Below are 23,496 nucleotides of genomic sequence, written 5' to 3'. Positions count from 1 at the left end.
CTTGCTCTTAAAGGCACATATACATAGTCCCCTAACATAATCCCACAACGCATTCCCATATAAAACCAATATCACACACAAACACAGTCCTTAACGTCCCACTCTAGCCACGCTACAATATTATATATATATATATATATATATATATATATATATATATATATATATATATATATATATATATATATATATATATATACTTTATGTCTTACTCCATGTTTCATTATTCATTATATATATATAGGGATTCTTTTTTAAATTGTTTTACCAGTCATGAAGCATTCACTCTCATTTCTTGCATTTACTTTATGGTTACTTTATGTTTTACTTCATCAGGATAAAATTGACTATAAGAAAAACAGTTTGAATTGCATTGATGGACCTCTGCTGGATATCAAAAAGATTCTTAAAGACATGAATGACAACCGCAAGAAGTGTCTTCAGGAACTCAGTCTGAGGAAAAACTTTGTCCTGTGGGTTAAAAAGACACTTAACGGTAAATATATATTCTCAATTAACACACATGTGCATCACTATCAGCTAAAGTACACCATTGACCAATATAATATGTTTTATTTCAGGTATTAACGAACTGAAAGTGTTTGTTGACCTTGCATCCATCTTGGCTGGAGAGAATGACTTGGATGTGGATCGAGTATCTTGTTTCCACGACGCTGTCCTTGGCTACTCTTCCATACTCTATGGACTTGAAACAACTTCAGACTTCCTAGCCTTTAATAAGGCCTTGACAAAATTGTGGAAAGCACTTGAAAATGACACGGATTTACCAAAGAAGCTGGTTAGATTAAACTCTTTAAGTCACACAGTATTATATCAAAATCACTCAACATTTGACACCAAATCTTCTGACCAAAATAAGTATGGCTGCTTAATAGCTAGCTAGTTAACTAGTAACTGCATGCAAGTTACATTTTAAGTTATCATCAGCTATTGTTTGGTTTAGCTAGCAAGTGGCCTTGACCATTCCAACTGACTTGTACATTCAGAGACCTTTCTGTTTGGTGTACAATTTCAGCAAGATACAGCGCGCCATTTGGAGTGGTTAAAGACCGTCAAGGAAAGCCATGGATCTGTCGAACTTTCATCTCTGTCCTTGGCAACATCCATCAATGACAGAGGAATATACATCATCAAGGCACCAAACCAAAAAAAGGTATTCTAAGTAAGATCGTACCATCAGAAAACACTGTAGCTATACTGTAAGTAAGATTGTACAGTACCATCAGAAAACACTGTAGCTATAGTATCGACTGTTTACTGCATGTCTGTAATGACATTAGTTGGTCTTACAATCACAATCAACATTGCACAAACTCTGAGAGCCCTTGATGGTAATATTAACCATGTCATAACCTCCAATAGCTTGGTTTAGAGACTGCCCTGACACTACAAATCCCAGAAGGCCATGAAAACAACATGCGCAAATATGAATTGGAAGACATCAAAGAGTTACAGAACAAACTCATGCTTATGTCTGGGAGAGGTGAACAAAATCAGAGTGAAGTAGAGTACTTTGCTGAGGTATAGTAGAATATTTACAGTCTATTGTTCATGAAGTATTATTTTTCATTTATGACTACCTTTATCACAGACACTTGATATATAAAGTGTATATCTTCTCTGTCCTCAGGTTTTTGACAGTGTCCAAAGACTTACCCAAGCATTTGTAGACCTTTATGCTGCAGGGAACCCACTTTTCAGGATCTGGGAAGCTAGAATTCACTGCAACACTCAGCATGACCCTTGCATTATCATGGACTTTAACCTTGGTAGCATCCAACAACAACTAACTGGCAAGTTAACTGAACAGCTCACAGCACTGTGCAGGAAGATGGAGGTGTTCTTAGATGACTGGCAAAAGTTCATGGACACACAGAGAACTGAGCAGTACTACCTCAACTATTTCACTGCAGAACAGATAGTCTACCTGTGCAGTGTTCTGGCTGAGACAAAGATTGATAAGGAAATAGAGGACAAGGCTTTGATGATGCTCTCTTTCATTAAACCAAATTGCTCTGCATCAGATGTTTGGCAAACATGGAAGAAGTGTCACAGTCTACCTGATCCTGACAATAGGCAAATGGAAGACATCCCATTTAAAACTTTCTTTGATCATCTGGAAGACAAGAAAGATAGTTATTTTGCTTGTGAGAGCCAGACAGAAGTTTGTTTGGGAGAATTGGAAAAGGTGTGGAATGCATTCATGAAGAGCAAGGAAATCATTTCCCAGGATAGTTTCGATGTAAGAAGTTTAGGACATCTGTTAAAAATGCTAGCTGATGCAGAACACCAGGCTGTCGATGTATGGGACGAGCCTATGCTCTCAGAGACACGAGATGATTCAGTCCGAAGAAAGCTTCCAAAAGGCCTCTCCTCAAAGCAACCTAATCTCATCATCTGCCCACGTGATGGGATCCTGGCTTCAAGCATCTGCTTGTACATGACAAGTGAATATGAGCGCTTGCCAACCTATGATGAAGTTCTCTTGTGTACTCCAGCCACGACTTATGAGCAAGTAGAACTTTTCCTGAGAAGATGTCTCACACCAGGTTACCGGGGCCAGAAGATCTACACGATTCTCTTTGCAGACCAACTGAGCTATGATGTTAGCTATGCAATGGAAAAGGCTTATCAGAAACTGAGTTCACAGTGTAGCCACGACTACAGACTGGTGATCTACTGTAGTGCAGACAGAGAACATGCCTACATTCCCACAGCATTTAGTCAGTTCAAAACAGACTTTGTCCCACATGCGCCTCTAGAAAGTATCCAGAGCTACTTGTCCACACATTACTCTGTTCCTCCAGATCAGTACAGCGCTGCATCCGTGTTCAAAGGTGGACAGTGTGTTGGGATTGTTTCTTCCAGACGAGCAGGTGTTGGTAAGTCTTAGTTTTGTCTTTTTTTGTCCTTAGTTTTAACAACCTGAAATCATGTGACTAAATGGATGGGTTTATAAAAACTAAGCAATCAAAGACACACCTCTTTCTGTTGTTATGCAAGATACAGAGGACCATTTTGAGTACATTCTGAAGGTTTTCGTTCCACAATGCAAACCCCACCTATTGCATAAAACATATAATAACCTGTGCAGCTATATATGATAATAGCATTTGGCATTTGACTATCTCCTCCCTTACTGGTACACATACATTAACTTGTAGACCATTTATTTCATTTTATATTTCTGCTTTCCATGAAAAGAATACTGGGCGAGGGAATTAAAATACATTACAATTATTTTTTACAAATTATTTTTATTGCTTACTTTGCGTGATTGCAACCATGTCTGTGCTTGTTGTCACTCAAGCACAGACATGTACACACTGCCAATATGCATTTTGACCATTAATTAACTGGGGTACAGCAACATTTTACAGCAACAGTTGTGTGTGACCCAGTATTAGGTCTAACGACACCCCTGATGTGTACAATTAATAAAAGCACACTGTATTAAAGGTGCATTCACTATTGAGAACATTTCATTTCCATTCAGTCACACAAAGGCACAATGCTGGCCATGCTGCAACAGTTTTTAAGACAGTCCATACAGCGAATGTTTAACAGTCCATAATGATTGATATATTAACATCGCTACATTAATGCCTTGAAATGTGTTTACATTAGTTAACGTGGTCATTCAACTGTTACAGGTAAATCCCTGTATGTACAAAGGTTGTACGAAAAGCTGGAGGGAAGTGTTCAACATGGAGCTGCATTTAAGAAATGCATTCGATTAAATGATCCTGAAATTGATGAGCGCAAGCTGCTTGAGCATTTGTACGATACGCCAAGAGACAGCGATCACAAGCTGTTTCACTTCGATGTCACATCCTCGGTATGGACTCTGTTTTTCTCCTACTCTTGATATTTCATAGAATCAAGATGATGCAGTAGTTTTCTAAGGCCCTTATTATTAAGTTATTTTCTATAAATTGTACAAAGCCATTTTGAAAATGTGTAATTATCCAAATTGTTCCACTCAGGTGCGGAAAGGCTTGAATGAATTTTTATACAAGCTGTTCTTTCTGCGGTACTTGATGGATTCTGATGGATTGATGTGGCAATGTAGCAACAAACACTTGTATGTCACTGAGTTACTAGAGTCCACACAGGAACAGCCCAGATATGACACCAGACATGTAAGTTCAACTTTATCAACATTCTATTATCATTCTCATGGCTTCTCTCCTTTACCTTTACCACCAATACTACATATACCTTGACTGATCTCTAAACAAGAGAGAGAGAAATAGAAAGAAACAGTGACAAAGTGTATCTTTACTGAAATGTGATTATCTTATCAAATCAGAAATCAATGGGTCCTTTTTTGGGGCGGTGTAGCCGCCCCCTATAAGTGAGTTTTGGACACCGACCAAAAAATGTGTATACCCCCTAACCCTTCCATTGTTAATGCAAATCGATACTTTTGCAAAGTCAGCCAATCACATTACAGCTAGTGTCATCACCACTAACTGTAATGTGATTGGCTGACTTTGCAAATTCAGGACTGTGATTGGCTAGCAAAACACATGACACATGTGCAGCCCTATGAATAGCAGTATGGACTTTAAAAAAAGTCATTTATCCTTTTTTTAAAGTGAGTCATGTTGTGATGACCACACACCGCCCACTTCACACTGGGTGTGATTTTTTTTTATCTTAGATTGAATTTCTGGCAGTGTTCATTTAAACATGCATCTTATTCTCTTTTTAGGTTGGAATGGAAAGCTTTCAATTCTTTGAGCTTTTTCCAAACGTCCTATGCCGCCCACCAAAGGAAGTTATGACGATGGAAATGAGGAGAGGAGAAAACCCAGGCTTTGAGAGTGACAACCCTCTAATGGACGATATATGGTTCCAGAGTGAAGCATATCAAAGGCCATACCAGTATCTAAGACGGTTTCACAAGCGCGAAAATCTGGACAACTTCACTTACAATGGCGTTGAGGGAACACATGAAGAATGCCTTCAAATCTTCTTCTTCTACTGTGGCATCATTAATCCATCATGGGCAGAGCTGAGAAATTTTGTGTGGTTCCTCAATGTTCAGTTGCAAGACTGTGAGAATTCAGTCTTTTGCAACTTTGAGTTTATTGGTGACACGCTTCAGGGTTTCAAAACCTTTGTGGTTGAGTTCATGATCTTGATGTCCAAAGACTTTGCCACCCCATCTCTCTGCATTGCTGACCAAAGCCCAGGGAGGCAACAGATAGACCTCGCTGGACGAAGCGAAAAAGACCTGGCTCCATTCCTCCTCAGAAAGAGGTGGGAATCTGAACCACATCCCTATATCTTCTTCAATGGTGACCGCATATCCATGACTTTCATTGGATTTCACTTGCGAGTCAACAACGATAACGGTGTTGATGCCATCAACCCTTCTACAAATGAAGTCATCAAGAAAAACATAATGAGTAAACAGCTTTACACTGCTCTCACACTTCAGAGGGTCCCTTTCAATGTGGACTTTGATCAACTTACCAGAGCTGAAAAGATTGAGTATCTGTGCAATGTGCTTGGCATCAAATGGGCAACAGATCCAGATGAAACATATGAGCTCACCACTGATAACATACTCAAAATGATGGCGATCCACATGAGATTCAGGTGTGGTATTCCAGTCATCATCATGGGAGAAACAGGATGTGGAAAGACGAGGCTCATTAAGTTCTTGTGTGAATTGAGAAGGTGTGGAGCACCCACAGAAAACATGAAACTAATCAAGGTACATGGTGGCACTACATCAGAAATTATTTACCCCAAAGTGCAGGAAGCAGAAACCCTTGCACTGACCAATACAGAGAAATATGGGTTTGATTCTGTTCTATTCCTTGATGAGGCAAACACTACTGAAGCCATCAGCAGCATTAAGGAAATCCTTTGTGACAACACTGTGCAGGGACAGCAACTTGACTCTGAAACAGGGCTACAGATTATTGCTGCATGTAATCCTTATAGGAAGCACACAGACAAGATGATCAAAAGGCTGGAGGATTCTGGATTGGGCTACAGAGTCAAGGCTGATGAGACTGAAGACAGACTGGGATCCATCCCTCTCCGCCAGTTGGTCTATCGTGTCCACGCGTTACCTCCAAGCATGATTCCTCTGGTTTGGGACTTTGGCCAGCTCAATGACCAGACAGAGCGTATGTACATTGAGCAAATTGTGCAAAAACAGGTAGATACCAACTCAGTCGACAAGAAGTACGTCAAGACGATAACTGAGGTATTGTCCGAATCACAGAGGTTCATGAGAGAGAGGAAAGATGAATGTAGCTTTGTCAGTCTCAGGGACGTAGAACGTTGCATGCAAGTGTTTGCATGGTTCCTCAAAAATCACTCAATGTTCAATAAGAAACTGATTGAACACCTCCAGAAGAAAGAATTCCAGAAGCGGAGGAACCACAACGTGCTGCAGAATTTACCTGCCAGTGACAAATTTATTTGGGCACTGTTGATGGGCATTGGGGTGTGCTATCAATCCTGCTTGGAGACCAAAGAGGATTATCAGAACAAAATCAGCCTAATCCTCCGTGGTGAGTACAATGCCAAGAGAATCAGAGACGAAATTCTACTCATGCAGGATCTTCTCCTCAGTGGCATTCCAATGGGTGAGACAATCGCAAGAAATGAGGCTTTGAAAGAGAACGTGTTCATGATGGTGATTTGCATTGAGCTAAGAATTCCCTTGTTTATTGTCGGTAAACCTGGGAGCTCCAAATCTCTGTCCAAAACCCTGGTTGCAGATGCGATGCAGGGCCAGGCATCACATTCTCAACTTTACAAGAAGCTGAAGCAGATTCATCTGGTGTCTTTCCAATGCAGCCCTCACTCGACTCCTGAAGGCATCATTGGCACCTTCAGACAGTGTGCCCGTTTCCAAGAAAGCAAAAACTTGGATGAATACATATCAGTAGTTGTGCTAGATGAGATTGGATTGGCTGAGGATTCCCCTAAAATGCCATTGAAAACCCTACATCCATTGCTTGAAGAAGGCTGTATTGACGATGAGCCTCTACCTCACAAAAGAGTTGGTTTCATTGGCATTTCAAATTGGGCATTGGATCCCGCTAAGATGAATCGAGGAATCTTTGTGTCCCGTGGTGATCCAAACAGGAGAGAGCTCATCAAAAGTGCAGTCGGGATATGCTCATCTGATGTCACGATACGTGAGAAGGTTAAACACCTCTTTGAGCCCTTTGCAGATGCCTATATGGAAATATGCAAAGAGGGTCAGGGTTTCTTTGGCTTGCGTGATTACTACAACCTTGTAAAGATGATATTTTCCATGACCAAAGCTGCTAACCAGAAGCCTTTTGCAGACCAAATAACTAAAGCAATCCTTAGAAACTTCAGTGGAAAAGATGATGTGGATGTCAAGAGCATATTCAGCAGTGCACTGAAAGAAGATTTTACTGATGACTACATCAACACTATTGACCTGGTAAAGCAAAGTATTGCTCCCATTTGCCAAGCAGAAGAGGGTCGCTACCTTCTAATCCTTACCAAGAACTATGCAGCTCTCCAGATTCTACAACAGATGTCCTTTTCAGACCATCCAGAGATAATCTTTGGGTCAAGTTTCCCCAAAGACCAAGAGTACACACAGATTTGCAGGAATATCAACCGTGTCAAGGTGTGTATGGAGACAGGACAGACTGTTGTGCTTCTGAACCTCCAGAACCTTTACGAAAGTCTGTACGATGCCCTGAACCAGTACTATGTTACCCTTGGGGGTCAAAACTATGTAGATCTTGGATTAGGAACCCACCGTGTGAAGTGCAGAGTTCACAAAAACTTCCGGCTGATTGTCATTGAAGAGAAAGAGGTCGTCTACAAACAGTTTCCTATCCCACTGATCAACAGGTTGGAGAAGCACTACCTTGACATCAACAATGTCCTCAAGGATGAACAGAAGGATGCTGTCACACAACTACAGAACTGGGTCAATGACTTTGTCTCCCCAAACAGTCTCCACTCTGCGACAAAACAACATATGGCAAGTGACGTCTTCATCGGCTTCCACTCAGACACATGCTCCTCTGTGGTCCTGCAAGTATCAGAGAAACTGAAGGATGAAGCAGATTCTGTCCAGATCATCCTGGATGAAGCCAAGCACATTTTGCTGAACTGTGCAACTCCAGACTCAATCGTTCGACTGGATCACTCCAATTTGTCTGTCGAGGAAAGGGAAAGCTTGGTACAACAATACTTTAAAGGAGGAATGCACAGATCCCTGAGCGACTTCATTTCCATACACACACAGCAAGAGGAACAGCGCCCCGTTCGTTTTACAGAGGTAATTATCTTCACTAAGCTATCAATTGATGCCTATCATAAAATATTTAGGGTGTTTACCAGTAGTTACAAAGGACTCCTCTTGGATTAGCAACCAAAGATTGGAACGTTGACCTTTCAATTTCCTGTTACCACAAAGCATTCTCCTTATATCTCACCTTCTTTTACCATGCCTCAAACATGGTACCATGTACCTCATGTACATCAGTAACCAATCTCTAAACATTAAAGAACAAACCTGTATTCTCAAGAATCTCAAGTTTAATACATTTGGTAGTTGTATGTGGTGGCGATTTAAACCCTTGTGCTGTTTTGAAGGTTACAACATTTTCAAGGCTTCTGACTGCAGCAGACGCTGAACAACTCAAAGATATGACAACGCTTGAACACTGCAAACTGCTGTTTCTTCATCAGTTTGACACAGAGTTATCATTCCTCAAGGAAATCAGGTGTGTAGATACAGTTGCTCCAGCAGGATTTGAAATAAAAAATGTTTTGAATAATGTAGTAAAATAGAATTGCTATGTCTTCGTACCAGGGAGTTTGTTGGCTCAACCCAAGGAGACAAAGTGCTCATCATCCAAACAGATTATGATGAGGAGTCTCACTGCATGAACATTCTTTCTTCAGCAAAGTAAGTCATATAGGCAGGTTTTCATAACTATAAGACTGAAGGCCAGGCAGTGATGTAAAGTAAAATATTGCATTTGATGTTTGAATTATAGGTACTCGTGTATCAATGAAATAAACAAGAGAGCAACTACTGACGGCTGCAGGATGTTTGTGTACTTTGTCACCAAGCTTCCTCGAATTGAGGGGGGTTCCTCCTATGTTGGTTTTCAAGGCGGTAAGGAACATAGTCAGTCTGTGGTCTACATATTATATTTGCAAAGCACAATAAACTAAACACAATCATTGTATTAACCTTTATTTTTACTCTCATTCAGGAGCTTGGAAGTCAGTTCACATCGATGATCTCAGAAGATCAAAAGAGTTTATATCAGATGTCCATTCCTTGAAGAATCTATGCATCAGCCAACTGTTTGAAGATTCGCCTGAGGGTAGCTTTTGTAATATATTATATTCTTCTTTATTTCTACAATACCTCCGAAAAATTACATTTGTTAAAAGTTAATTAAACATTAACTTGAATTTCTTTTCCAAGCCATGGAGACAAATGAGCCACCAGAGCGAGAGGCCTGTGTAAGTATAATCCAGTTCCTACCACCTGGTCCTAAAATCCCATATATTTAAATGGTGATGTCATTTATTTGTTTTAGTTTCTTTAGTTGTAGAATTAATATTCAAATCTGAATAACAAATATTGTCTTTCCTCAAGTACATTTGCACATACAAGGAATTTATTGAGGATTGTGCATTGTATAATAAACAATTATAAACAAGCAAGCAGCAACAGAAAACTAAAATATTTACGCATCAAGTTATCAAAAAGAATTAGTATAAACAAATACTAAGGTAACTATAAGAAACTACACAACTACATAGAGGAATATAATATTTTCTACGAATAAAATGTTTTATTAACCCCACTGACTGTCACTGTATTTGTTTTTTATCCATTATAAAGTATAGTTTTCTATATATTGCTACTTAACCGCTATTCACACTGATGGATTATGTATATAAAAATGTTAGAAAACTCTTGCACAATCCTCTTAAGTGCAAGTGAAATAAGGCCATAATAATACTGACAGTTAACTAATAATCTGGGAAACTGATTGATTGATTGATTGTCTGTTAGTGCCATGAGTAAGAATATGTGCTTTTCAGGCTTTGTCCGAAGTGTTTGACACAGCAGACCTGGTGAGGAGTTGTGTGCAGAGTGCAGTGAGCATGCTCAGAGATGTGGACGACACTGGAACTCTGAGCACCAGAAGAGTTGAAAACTTGCTCGCACTTCTAGATGATCGTAAGTTGAAATAGTTATTATTAATTATTAAGGATAATATTAGTCCTTATGATTTTCATAAATTAATTTGGGTTTCATTGCTGATTGTTTTGTGGATTCAATTACGAAAATAATTTGTACATTTTCTATTTTAAGCTACGTTTTTTAGCATTGTGAGGAGACGTCTACACTCACTGTTGGAGCACCATGAGGCCAATGTCTTCCTCCAAAGAAACTGGGTTCTCAGAGAAGCATCAAACCTCAATGCTCTGCAAGAAGGAGGAACATTCACGTAGGCTTCTCCTAGATAGCTTTTTTTTTTTTTTACTCTATACATTTTATTACATGAACAGCAACTAGTTTAGCTCATTTTGAAGTATGATGAAATGCATAAATGATAAGATGTAAATGGCACTGCTGAAGACATTAAATACTGTATAATGTGACTTGTACCCTGAAGAGAATGAATGCTACATTACGTTTCAATGTTTCTTGCAGACACACTCTGTGGAGGAAAATCCAAGCTGTCATCACACCTCTCCTAGCTAACGTGGTCTCAGTCATCGACCGTGACTGCAATTTGGACCTCCTGATGGACAGTGAAGACGACATCAGAAAGTTGTGGGTTGAGATTTTTGCCAACAAGGACATGCTTGATGTGCCATCTGTGAGGACGGACAGCCAGTGAGTCAAACGTTATGCCTGATCATGGCACTTGATAAACAAAGCTGCTTGCAGAATCAGATCCGACATGTTGACATTGTATGTCTGGTATCAAGCCTACTAATCCTCATTCTAAGTATCTGCCCTGATTCACAGTTCTACGGTCTTTATGGTGCAGAGCCATGTCACAGCTGGGAAGACCATGCGCTGTGCTCTGCCGTTCAGCTGGTGGATCAAAGATTTCCTGGAGGAACTCATGATGCAAACTCTCCGACATGAAAGTAAATAGCTCATTATGTCTGAAACTCTGTTGCATGAAAGCTGTAGTCTTGAACATTGAAACCATCAGCCCTGTTGCACTGTTGTTAAACCTTACTTGTTTTCTCTTTATTTTTTTAGATCCCAACCCGCGTCAATTCGAAGGATGCTTTGGGAATTTACCACTTGGTCGGTATATGGCCCAAAACCTGAAAGACAAAATGAAGAAAGAATTCTTTCAACGGTACCTGCAGGATTTTATCTCGATGACAATGAATGTAACAACGGACGAAGAATTACGGGTAATTTCCATCAATTCCAACTGAAAATATGTTATTTTTGTTGTAAGATCAAAGCTTTGCTATTTATGTGCATCTAATTCCTTCTTTGCATGTTCTCTACAGCTTTTGAGTGAAGCCCTGACCTGCAGTGTAAATGAGCTACAGAGGCAAAGAAACAGCGATGAAATCCCTTCTTTTCCTCAGATCCACATAGCCTACCATTTCTGCCACAGCCGACTACAGAACCTGTCCAGGATGATTGCCCTGCAGCCTGAAGTTATTTCCCGTTTGTTGAAAAACGAGCACAGTAGGAACTTCCCAGAGATGGTAAATGAAATAATAATGTTTTTTTCAGAGCACAGAATATTTGTTTTAGCTTAATGGTAATTAGTTTGTCAACCGTACTCATAGCTGTTTATTTGAATTATTTCACCTCGAAGATCATTATAACCTTGGAACATAAAGAAAAATTATTCCCTTATGGAGGAAATAAAGAGCATACTGTATGTAATTGTGAACATTGCGAACAGCATTGGATTAATAACTGGTCTAATCTCTATGCATACTGTATCTCTCAATATTTGGAGTAATACATAGGCATTGGACATGGTACAAAAGTTAAGAATCTCTTTACATTAGTCCACTTCACTGACAATGCACAGTTTGGTGAGCAATGTTTGTCTGAGATAACTAGCTAGTTCACGCGACTGCCCACATTCTGCAAGTAAACTAAACCCACAGCTTGTTCAACTGTCTTCAGGTTCAGGACGTGCATGCAGCAGTGGCTTGTATTGAATTCCTGGAGCCGCCTCAGTTCCATTGTGAAACTCAGTGCCAGGACTGGCTGCAGCAGGTCAAGAGGATTCAAGGCCCCATAGAGCTCATTTGTTCTCAGCAGACTGGGAATAAATATGGAGAGAGATGCAAACTCAGACTCCAAGACATTCGGTAAATGCATGTTTTAGATGACGACTACACAGAAATATAATAAATACATTTTGTGTTCAAAGTGATAATGATATAATTTTGCAGCAATCGCTGGAACCGTATCTACACCCTGTGCTTGTTTGTGGAGCACATGTTGCTGGGAGTTGACTCTGAGGACGAACTGAAGACTGTGGTCCTTCGTCACATTCAGACCCTAGGCAGGGTGAGTGTCTCTGCTTTACTGTTGCTTCAAAACAACAAGTATGAATATTGTTTCTATACAATATGTCTTTGTTACATAATGTGTAACAGGGATATAAATGTATTTTTAAGTGCATTTGGATAGAGTAAAACAAATTCACAATATGGGAGAAAATAAATTGATCTTGATAACATTCTCTATGTCCTCACACTTTTAAAGACAGTGTCAACTTTCACATAGTTCCAACCTCAGTGACAATTTACACAACCTGAGTAATTGTTCTTAGACGTACTGTATACTGCAATAGGCCTGTTTTAGGACATCCGTTACTTGGCCAGTCATCGGTTTGTTGTTTAATCTGGAGGACAACCAATTAGTTTGTGATTTGTTGATGATCTGTCAAAATATTACGCTACAGTATATTTTACAAATTACTATTACAAACACTAGCAAACCATAACAGTTATTAAAAAGGGCCACACAGGTTCTTCTTGGTCAAACACATTAAGTTTAAAGTGAACTACCCATCAATTTTGAGATATTGTGTGTCAATTGCAACAACAAAAAAATAAAAAAAATAATAAGTCTAATGGTGGCACTAATGAGGCAGAGGTTCTCTAATCCTCTGGGCCATCCTCTTTGATGAATGTGCTCAGCATCTTGTGTTGCTATCCACCCATTACGGCTCATGTTCAAAGATCTCAAAAAACATATGTACAATAGTTTTGTTGTTCTCTTCTCTGTATAAGGCGCTTGCTGGAAACTCAGATGTAAAATCTGAGAAAGCTTTTCGAGCTGTGATTGAAGTCTTGCAGTCGTGCAAAAAAGGGGCGGGTGATCAGCTTTGCAAGTAAGAACATTTCTTTTCATAGTTGTCATAGTGTCTCTCTACATTCCAGTTTGATGCAATTTGCTTCCATTTTGCTGTAGGTTTGGTCTACAATGCCGGGTTTGCATGAAAGAACCACAAGAACCAGTGGAGCTACCCTGCCATCACATCTTCTGCCTGCAGTGCATTGAAGGATGGCTTCAGGGCCAGGCTCAACACAAGTCCTGCCCACTGTGCAGGCAGGACATTCCAGATACATTTGATCCAGAAGTGTCTGAAGAGATAAGGTCTGATTTATTTTAATAACTATTACTAATAATATGGGTTTTAATAAACAATTTGTCTATCTATCTGTTCATTTTTATAAAAGAAAAGCGTCCTGGAATTGCCTTTTACAGTGCTGTTAACTACTGTAATGCAAGAAAACTCAACTGACTTATCACCCATCAATGAATATGTAAAAAAATAATACATATGCCGGCCCTTATAACTTTTTAAAGATGATCTTTTTAGGTATTTCTGCTGTTTGTTACACAGTAAGGCCCGACTTTGTCAGGCAATCAGTATCTGTGCCCAGTAATCGGTCGCATGTCGGTGCTGTAGTGAGGCATTTGCGGGGCCTGATTAAGTATGTTTAGTATGTTTAAAACAATATCACAATATGACAGACATCCTTTTATTTTTGATGGTTGATTTAGCTCATGTTTGTCATGTGTTCTGTGTGACAATACAGGGCTTCTATCACAAAGAATACAGACTTCAGGCAACGCTGTGATGCGTTTTTCATTGAGCTGGTGTCCACGGTGTGCTTCAAAGACAACACACCACCAGCAGAGGGCGTCGTGATGCACCTTCTCTCCTACCTTATGGTTGAGACAGGTAATGATACTTTATAGTGAACAAGATCAGTAACAGTAGATTGTCTGTAACAGTTTCTGTGTAGTGTTACCATGCTAACTAACTGATGCTCTAGTTAGTATTATATAATCCAGATTTTTATATTGTGCAGTTTGTTATCTTTTGAACCATAAGCTGTTTTATGTTTTACACTAGAAAATCATCAGATTCACACCAAGGGCTTGTCGCCCTTTGACGAGTCTGTGGACAAGAACCCTGTGGTCCGCTCTGTGATTCTGAAGCTTCTTCTAAAGTACAGGTTTGTATAGTGGACTATGACCCTTTAGTGTTGGAACTGATACATTCATAGTCATAGGGATTTAGTAGAATAGATGCCATTTATTAATATAATTGTTCTGTTATTGTTCTCTTTTTTAGTTTCAATGACGTCAGAGAATATTTGCAACAGCATTTGTCTGCTGTTGAAGTCAGTATACTTGTGGGAGAGGAGGATAAATCAGAGCTCTATGCTTTGTACATCAACTGCCTTGAGGTAAGCTCTTTTATACACTACAATCTTGTATAAATCCAATATCCTCTGGTTTCTTTATTCATTTTAATTCATTTCTGTGTAAGATGCTTTATAAAGCACTTTAAAATACTTTAAACCTATGTAAACACAAGCACTTTACTTCTGTATGCTTGCATAATGGGACAATACAAATCTATAACTAAAACTTTCACAACCTCCTGACCCCAGGACTCCCTGTGGGACAGTATGCCCCAAGAATCCACCAGAGTTGAGAAACAGCAGGCATACTTCCAAGAAGAGACAGCTTTCTTAAAGAACTTCCTGAACTCCATCACCCAGTCCCCTGCAGAGGTCTCCATCGAACACCTGCAAGACATCGCCAGAATCCGTTTGTCCCTCAGCATGGCCTCTGAGATGATCACTAACTTACCTTCTGGTGAGAAGCAAGGCTTTACTGGAATATTAAATATATGAGTTTTGTGAGGTCCTCTTGTCCATGTAGAAGTAATCAGTTTGCAGTGTGAAACTAAGTTTTCAATGTGCAGAGTTAAAATGAGATATCTATAATTTGGAAAGTACAACTTCTTTAGCTATAGCAGGAATGTAATGTTGTGATCTATGACTGTCATTTTGATCTGCACCAAAACCATTGGTGATCTTGGCAGTTAAATTAATTTAATTCAGGTTCCCTCTCAAATGTTTGTTTGACCAGTTTGTAAAGTTAATTTCAATAAAGAAGAGTAGGATTATAAAAGGTGGGTGTGCGTTATTCTAGACTGTCCTGCTGTGTTTTTGTGACAGATGCAAATGTCCAAGATATGACCAAGGAGTTCCTGGATGCTGTTGTGGGTTTATGTGAACGGAGTGAGAATGACTGGTTCAGAGTCTACCTCATCCGTAAGCTCAGCAGCCAGCGAGGGTTCGAGGTGGTCCAGAGGATGGTGAAGGAACCACAGTTCAGCTGGCTCTTCCCTGTTGAGGTCCATCAGCAGGCATACAAGGTGATGCAGCTGCTATGATTTCATGTTCTTTAAGCAGTGGCTCAATTTTGACAATATTTGTGAGTTAACTAGAGTAGAGAGACCCAAACCATGCATTACAGTTTCACCTGGTTAGCCTACTATCAGGACAATCCAATGAAACAAAAACAGAAATGATCTTTTGAAATCCACCTTTTGCACATAATTAAAAGTATTTATCCACTGTTGGTGGGACAGAATGCAGATGGATGCCAGATGGACCAGTACCTTGTGTATGGAGAAGAATACAGGGTCATACGTGACACAGTTACTGCGGCTGTGATGGGTGGAAGTGTTGATGAAATAGAGGCAGCATGTGAGGTATTGCTCTCGTCTGTCGTCTCGCTCTCTGTTACTGCATGCAATCATTTTCTCATATTGGAAGTACTTGGAAGACACAATGATGACCCACACATTAAACTCACTACTTCAAATGCAAAATGTTGTACAACTGTCATATGGAACTCAAATAAAATGTGATTTGACAACATTCAACGTTCTGCTAATGATTCCTCTGCATTTTATGTTTCAGAAATTAACTGCACCTCCAAGAAAACGGACTCTATATATCCTCCTGGCTCTTTTCAGAGAGGTGACTGCTCTGTACAGATCTGCCAACACTGACCTTCATCCTACTGCTGTGGTAAGAACAATGTAGTGCAGTAGTAATAATAATAAATAATAATACATTTTATTTGTAACACACTTTATATTTCACACAAATGTATAGTAAAATGTACACATATTTTTTGTTAAAAGAGTCAATATTGTACACATATTGACACAACTCGACCCATACTTCCAAGCCGGCTGGATAGTGGTTTATTGGAAGTAGCTGGGTAGTCAAGTGTGTGCAATGTCCCTGATCATTGTCTATGTGTATAGGGCACAGGCCCCTTGACAATTATTATTATTATTAATGTTCTCTTGCAGATAGCTAAATTACTTTTGACCAATCAACAACTAAATTATGGCTAACACTGAAATAATTTTATTGTGGCTGAGCCACAAATGCAGCTTACAAATGCTGATAACACACTTTTCAATGTTTAGAGAAACGTTTAGGCTAATATATATTGTATATCAGTTGCTGATCAATTGAACCATATTATCTTGTCTTACATCAGCAATGTGAAGCATTTGAAGAACTCATCCAGGGCTCCAGTTTCTTGTCTTGTGGACAAGTTAGAACCTTTGCGACAGCTTTGGTACACAACAGGCTGGGAGCCTTGACCGTCCGCGCTGATCAGAGGGTTGAAGAACAGGTTGTCATTGAACTGACAGTCCACCTGGCTGCTGTGCTCCTCACTGGGACTGATGGCTTACTGGGACCAGTCCAGCAGCTTGGCTTGTCCCCTAACAACATGCTGGTAAGCAAAAATAATGCTAACTAAACTATGATGAACCTTTTTATGACTGCTATATAAGTAAAGTTGACTATATTATTGTAGAGTATTTGTATAAATAGTCTTACATTTAGTTACCATTATGTCACATCTTTTAGTTGTTGGGTGATGTCTGGTTTCAGAATTAATCTTCTTAATTTGGCTGTTATTCTAATTACATTTACTCTTGCTAGTGTCTTATTTTGCCATATGGACCAATACAAATTAACAGATTTCTTCTCAACTTATTACAGAGGTCCTTTATACCCACAATGCCTGATGACATGCTGGCTGTAGCCCAGAGGATTATAAAGCAGGACCATGGGCAGCTCACCTGGTATGGTAAGTATTATACACCTGATGATACATTATATTGTGTACTATGGTAAGGATAGATCACCTGATAACATACGCTCTTTCATTTACTTTGCAAATTCAATTCATTCGAGCTTTTGTTGCGAACGCAGTTCGGCGCGCCTCCTTCCGCTGCCGAATGGCACCGAATGGCAAGTTGAAAACGCCTTAGTTTGAGGACAGTTTGAGATTTCTTCTTCATAGCTAGCTATGCTGTAACATGGGATTCCAAATGACTAATTTGCACTTTTAAGAAAAACAGAGCCAGATGCAGTCAAATACATATGATTTTTCTTTTTGGGGGGGGGGCAATAACTACTACAATGGTGTGTTTGGTATGGAGCCTTCTTGTGGCGGCCCTGTTCTCACTAATTTAACTGTACCACCCACTTCTATACAATTGCTCATTCCTTTCTATTCTTCTTATTGATATTTTCAAGCTGCGTTCGCTTCCCGCGTTCACGCGTCTTACTTGTTCTGTACTGTAAATTAAAAGCTAATGTTTTGATTTTTCCCTCTTTTAGTGTGCCCAAACAATCACCCATGTTTTGTTGATGAGGTAAGTTAAAATTACATGAACTATATACTCCGATGACATAAGCATAAAATGTAAAAATGCATTAAGCACATTTACATTTAGTTGATTATATTATGCTGTTTCGGCTACTACAGTACATTAGAATAGACTTCAGTAGAATAAGCCTCAGTTTATTCATTAATCACAAGCAAACATTGGTAGAATATCAAGGCCTTACTGCCTTTATAGAGAACACAAAATAAACCGAGCACATCTCAGTAAATGTTATAAAGGCAAGCTAGGTGAAAGAACAGAAGTCCTTGCATACTGATGAAACATGATTGTTGTGTTTCTCTGCAGTGTGGCTTGCCCATGCAGAGAGGGAGGTGTCTGGAGTGTGGGCTTGAGGTTGGAGGAGAGAATCACGAAGCTGTGGCTGGATTCAGACCCGTTCAGCAACAGCAGTAAGTTATTAGAACTACATCAGAACCAGTGATGTTGTCCAAGTACATCTGGACTTACAAGGAATCTGACTTGGTTAGTTACTGACTACACACATCACAATAAATCAAACAGAGATAAATAATTATCCTATATTAAAAATGGCTACTGGGAAGGCCGGCAGGCGGGCGGACCACGGCCACGTCACTCTGACTCAGGCATAACCATGAACAAACCAGATAGCTCATATTTAGGCATATATGGAGATCCTGTTTTCCAGAGTCACAGATCTGACTGCTATGCCCATATATGGTCATATGCATATATGGACCGACCGACTTTAAACTTGGCTCACGCATCGGCAAGGGAGTGTGGAGTCCGCTGCCGAGTTGTTCGGATTTGGTTGTCCAGAACCGTCCGATATGTCCATATATGGGCATATATGGATATCCAGTTGTGCATAACACTGATCCAACCAATATGCCCATATATGGGCATGCCAATATACAGGGTATGGGTATATGCTAATGATATCAGGGATCTCCATATATGGGCATAAAAGGGACACTGGTACAAACAGATGCAGAGATCTCCTTATATGGGCACAAAAGAGACACAGACAGACGGGTACAACAGGTACTCTGACAAAGCCCCTAACACTATGACTCAGACATATTGGTCGGATTGGCGGTGTGACGTAAGTGTGAGGGCCACACATTTAGCTTAATACTGTCACCCACAAATCATAGGTCTAAGTGCTAATAGATGCAGAATTGCTTGGACAATAATGAAGAACTAGGGGGAGAGGATGTCATTGATTTGTCGATAGTCAGACCTGTTTCATTTAGAGGCAACGTTATCTCCTGTAATAGATTGAACTCAAAATGTATTCTTTTAGGGAGGATGTGACAAGGCCAGGCCACATCCTGGGTGACCCACAGAGAAGGAACAATCCAGACACCCTGGACACTAAAAACATGTCCCTCACCCCCTTCACCTTGGTCAGGCTGGTGACTCATTTAGCCATGCTGCTGGGAGCCTCAGAGCATCCACAGGTAAGCAAAATGACATAGACACTGTCTTACAATATCGGTGATGGAGATTGGATATCGGTGATTGGAAAAGTTCTCTCTCACATTGGTTGTGAAGGATAAAGTTAACCTCTGTAAGTTCTCCCATTAAAGATGCTTGATTCAGGATATGCAATTAGTCTTTGAAAACAAACAGTATATAAGCACTTCAATAAAAGCTAATGAATCTGCCAATTTGCACAAACATTACTTCTTGACCTCTAAATATTGCATCTGGTTCGTCCAATGCAATTGTGATGTCCATGTCAAATAAAATAAACATAACATAACATCAGAACCAACCAAGCCAGTAGGTGTGTTGATGGTAGTCTGATGCAAGGGGTTGACCAAATAACTATAGGTTACTTACGTAACCCCGGTTTTATAAATTGCGAACGAGCTGTTCACATATGGGATCAGCGCCCCCTGGCGATGATATACAGAAGCTTCACATTAACTCCCTCGGGCCAATCCTCATTGGCCCGGTGGGCCGTCAGTCGCTTTCCGGAAAACCCTCCCCCGAGGGTATAAAGGACCCGGAAAGCGGAAGTTACGTTCTCTTTCACACCAGCTTCCTTCTGCCGAGCAAAAAGAAGGGTGTTTTTGTGAACAGCTCGTTCGCAATTTATAAAACCGGGGTTACGTAAGTAACCTATAGTTTTATTACATTGCTCTCTCACTGTTCACATATGGGAGACATAAACCCCCTGAATGTAACCGCAAATCACGATACCCACAACCTGAACCAGGGCCCCGCCCCCCCAGGGGCGGGGCCCACGGCATCCAGGTGCCAACAGACCCCCCGGGTCTGAGGCAGAGACCAATACATTTAGTGGGGCCCTGACAGACCGTAGTCTGCCTTATAAACTAAAAACCAGGCACAGCCTGTCTAGTTAGTGGGGGGCCCTGACAGACCGAAGTCCGCCTTATTAATCTAAGGCCCAACCTTCGGCCATCAACACTAAAGTAAGGGGCATGAACAGATTGTAAGACCGTTCTAAGCACCTAACCACCTTCAGGTGGAAGCCACGCCCAGAACCGTGTGCGCCATAGAAGACGACGCCACGTTCAGGCTGTAGAAAACAGCGAAAGTCGAAGGAGACGACCAACTCGCTGCCGTGCAGATGTCCTGAATAGACACTCCTTTGAGGAGGGCCCAGGACGTCGATACACTTCTAGTAGAGTGCGCCCTCAGACCCTCAGGCACTGGGGCCCCCCTACTAGCGTACGCCAGGCGGATGGCCTCCACAATCCAACGGGAAATTGTGGACTTAGTCACCGCCAGTCCCCCAGGCCCAGGGCCCAGGGAGACGAAGAGCTGGCTGGGGCGGGTCAGGGCCGCAGTCCTCTGGACATACAGCCGCAGGGCTCTTACTGGACAGAGACAGTGTAGCCTCCTATCCTCATCTGAGGCAAAAGGAGGCGGATGAAAAGCCACCAACTCAGTTGGCATAACCACCGCCAGGTGGTTTTTTGGAACGAAAATCGGGTTAGGTTTGAGGACAACCCTGCTGCCATCACCAGCGAACCTCATGCACTCCGGAGCCACCGAAAGAGCATGCATATCGCTCACCCGTTTCGCTGTTGTCAGCGCAACCAGGAGCACCGTCTTGAACGTGAGGAACTTTAGTTCCACCGTCTCCAATGGCTCAAAAGGAGGACGAGAGAGTGAGTCGAGCACCAGGACCAAGTCCCACGTGGGAAACAAGGATCGTGAGACAGGATGTTCACGCAACGCGCCCTTCATGAACTTGCACACCAGGGGCTGTTGCCCCACGGTTTTCTTACCAAAACCAACATGGTTGGCCGAGATGGCCGCCAAGTACACTTTGATCGTCGAGAAGGCATTCCCGAGATCCAATCTATCCTGTAGGAAAGTCAAGACGTCAGCGACCGAGGCCTGGAACGGGACCACGACCGGGGACCTTCCCAGACACCACTCCTCGAACACACTCCACTTTGCCCCATAGACGGTTCTAGTGGAGAGTGCCCTAGCGGCCTGAATAGTGGCCACCACCCTAGGTGGCAGCCCTGTCGCAGTCAGATTGTCCCTCTCACAGGCCAGACCCAAAGGTCTAGGTCTGCAGGCCTGTGATGATGAATCTCGCCCCCGGCCTGCTGCAGCAGGTCCTCTCGCAGCGGGAGGGGCCAAGGCCGCTCGTATAGCAGGGGAGCTATCTCCGACCTCCAAGTGCCCCCTGCCGGAGCCACCAGCAACACCGTCAGGCCTCGGAGCCTGACCCGTTCCAGAGTGGGATGGATCAGCTCCAGTGGAGGGAACGCATAAAGCAGCCCCCCTGGCCATTCGTGCGCCAGGGCGTCCAGGCCCAGCGGGGCCTGACCGCTCATCGAGAAGAACAGTGAGCACTTCGCGTTCTCCCCTGATGCAAAAAGGTCTACCTGAGGCCGTCCAAATCTGATCCAGATTTTGTCCGCCACCGCGGGGTGCAGTGACCAGTCCGAGTAGCGAACCTTGCCCCTGGACAGAAGATCGGCACCCCTGTTCAGAAGTCCAGGTACATGAGAGGCGCTGATTGATTTCAGGTGCGTGTCGCACCACAGTATCAGCCTCCGTGCCAGACCGTCCAAAGTAGGAGACCTCAAGCCTCCCTGCTTGTTGATGTAGGCCATGGTCGTGGTATTGTCCGTCCTGATCAGAACGTGACAACCCCCGATGTGGGGCCTGAAGTGTTTCACTGCCAGAAAAACCGCCATCAACTCCAAGAAGTTGATGTGGGCGGTCCTCGTATTGCGGTCCCACAAACCCCTGGCCGTCCGGCCTTCGCAAGTTGCGCCCCAGCCGGTCAAGCTGGCATCTGTGGTGATCATCTTTCTCGAGATGACCCTCCCCACCGGGACGCCCTCCGATAGAAAGGAAGGTACTTTCCATTGTTGGAGGGATCGCATGCATTCCGCGGACACCGTCGTGCGGCGAGAGCCCTGAGTGGCTGGGATCCGGAGTGAGCCCATCCACCTCTGAAAAGGTCTCATGTGTAGCCTGCCGAGGCGCACTAGAGAGATGGCCGAGGCCATAAGCCCTGCCGCCCTCATGCAGACCCTGTACTGGACCCTGTGTCCCAGTTGAAACATGGCCAGACACCTCAGGAAGGAGGCTATCCTCTCCTGAGACAGGCGAGCCCTGAGAGAAACCGCGTCTAGATCGATACCTATGAAGGTAGCCTGATGGGACGGAGTGAGCACGCACTTTGCTAGGTTCAGCGTGAACCCCAGGGAGGTCAGGTGCGACACCACCAGGTTGGTATGGTGGCACGCTTCCTGGCGCGAGGACGCGCTCAGCAACCAGTCGTCTATGTAGGTCGCGACGCGGACACCCCTCCGCCTCAGGGGAGCTATCGCTGCCTGAGTGCATTTCACAAACACCCTGGGACTTAGAGACATTCCGAAAGGAAGGACCAGGTACTCGTACACATGACCCTCGAACTCGAAACGCAGGAATTTTCTGTGCGGAGGGTAGACAGGGATATGAAAATAGGCGTCCTTGAGATCTATTGAGCTCCACCAGTCGCCCTGGCGGACCGTGCGTAGTAACGCTGCTGCCGTCAACATTTTGAACTGAAAGGTTTTCAAATACCTGTTGAGAGCTCTCAGATCCATGATGGGACGTAGCCCCCCTCCTTTCTTCTTGACGAGGAAGTATCTTGAGTAGAAACCTAGACGGCTTTCTCCCGGTAGTACTTCCCGCACGGCGTTCTTTAGCAGGAGTGATGCAATCTCCTCTCGTAACGTTACCGCCGCTTGGCCACTCGCGTGTGACAACAATACTTTGTTGGACATGGGTGGTTTCCTGGAAAATTGCAGCCTGTAGCCCCGTGCTATTGTACGGAGCACCCAAGGGTTGGCGTCGCATTCTTTCCATCGCTCGATGCGGAGCGACAACGGATTCGGAGGGGTTATTATTTGTGTCGGGTGTACGAGCGCCGCCATCTTTG

The 23,496-nt window shown here is 42.3% G+C and overlaps 1 protein-coding gene across 1 annotated transcript in view; it reads left to right on the top strand.

The window, feature by feature from the left end:
- Positions 1–23,496, top strand: part of LOC311062841 (E3 ubiquitin-protein ligase rnf213-alpha-like) — a 54,438-nt gene that overhangs the window by 19,696 nt on the left and 11,246 nt on the right. Inside the window, exons 23-57 of the mRNA XM_084082060.1 lie at positions 337–496; positions 582–799; positions 1,037–1,174; positions 1,384–1,542; positions 1,652–2,903; positions 3,675–3,859; positions 4,008–4,163; positions 4,739–8,323; positions 8,641–8,771; positions 8,861–8,956; positions 9,048–9,169; positions 9,270–9,383; positions 9,488–9,525; positions 10,114–10,252; positions 10,388–10,523; positions 10,730–10,915; positions 11,051–11,175; positions 11,294–11,454; positions 11,557–11,760; positions 12,194–12,381; positions 12,466–12,583; positions 13,312–13,412; positions 13,493–13,678; positions 14,125–14,270; positions 14,445–14,547; positions 14,667–14,781; positions 14,989–15,196; positions 15,562–15,761; positions 15,978–16,100; positions 16,312–16,422; positions 16,907–17,149; positions 17,419–17,506; positions 18,043–18,077; positions 18,396–18,499; positions 19,375–19,531. Of these exons, the coding sequence (XP_083938186.1) occupies positions 337–496; positions 582–799; positions 1,037–1,174; positions 1,384–1,542; positions 1,652–2,903; positions 3,675–3,859; positions 4,008–4,163; positions 4,739–8,323; positions 8,641–8,771; positions 8,861–8,956; positions 9,048–9,169; positions 9,270–9,383; positions 9,488–9,525; positions 10,114–10,252; positions 10,388–10,523; positions 10,730–10,915; positions 11,051–11,175; positions 11,294–11,454; positions 11,557–11,760; positions 12,194–12,381; positions 12,466–12,583; positions 13,312–13,412; positions 13,493–13,678; positions 14,125–14,270; positions 14,445–14,547; positions 14,667–14,781; positions 14,989–15,196; positions 15,562–15,761; positions 15,978–16,100; positions 16,312–16,422; positions 16,907–17,149; positions 17,419–17,506; positions 18,043–18,077; positions 18,396–18,499; positions 19,375–19,531 (9,531 nt within the window). The remainder of the gene's footprint in view (positions 1–336; positions 497–581; positions 800–1,036; positions 1,175–1,383; positions 1,543–1,651; positions 2,904–3,674; positions 3,860–4,007; positions 4,164–4,738; positions 8,324–8,640; positions 8,772–8,860; positions 8,957–9,047; positions 9,170–9,269; positions 9,384–9,487; positions 9,526–10,113; positions 10,253–10,387; positions 10,524–10,729; positions 10,916–11,050; positions 11,176–11,293; positions 11,455–11,556; positions 11,761–12,193; positions 12,382–12,465; positions 12,584–13,311; positions 13,413–13,492; positions 13,679–14,124; positions 14,271–14,444; positions 14,548–14,666; positions 14,782–14,988; positions 15,197–15,561; positions 15,762–15,977; positions 16,101–16,311; positions 16,423–16,906; positions 17,150–17,418; positions 17,507–18,042; positions 18,078–18,395; positions 18,500–19,374; positions 19,532–23,496) is intronic.

Source organism: Gymnoscopelus microlampas (assembly GCF_963454915.1).
Source record: "Gymnoscopelus microlampas genome assembly, chromosome: 16".
In the NCBI taxonomy this organism is placed as follows: Eukaryota; Metazoa; Chordata; class Actinopteri; order Myctophiformes; family Myctophidae; genus Gymnoscopelus; species Gymnoscopelus microlampas.
Note: the sequence above shows the minus strand (reverse complement) of the source record. Positions and strands in the feature narration are given on the sequence as shown.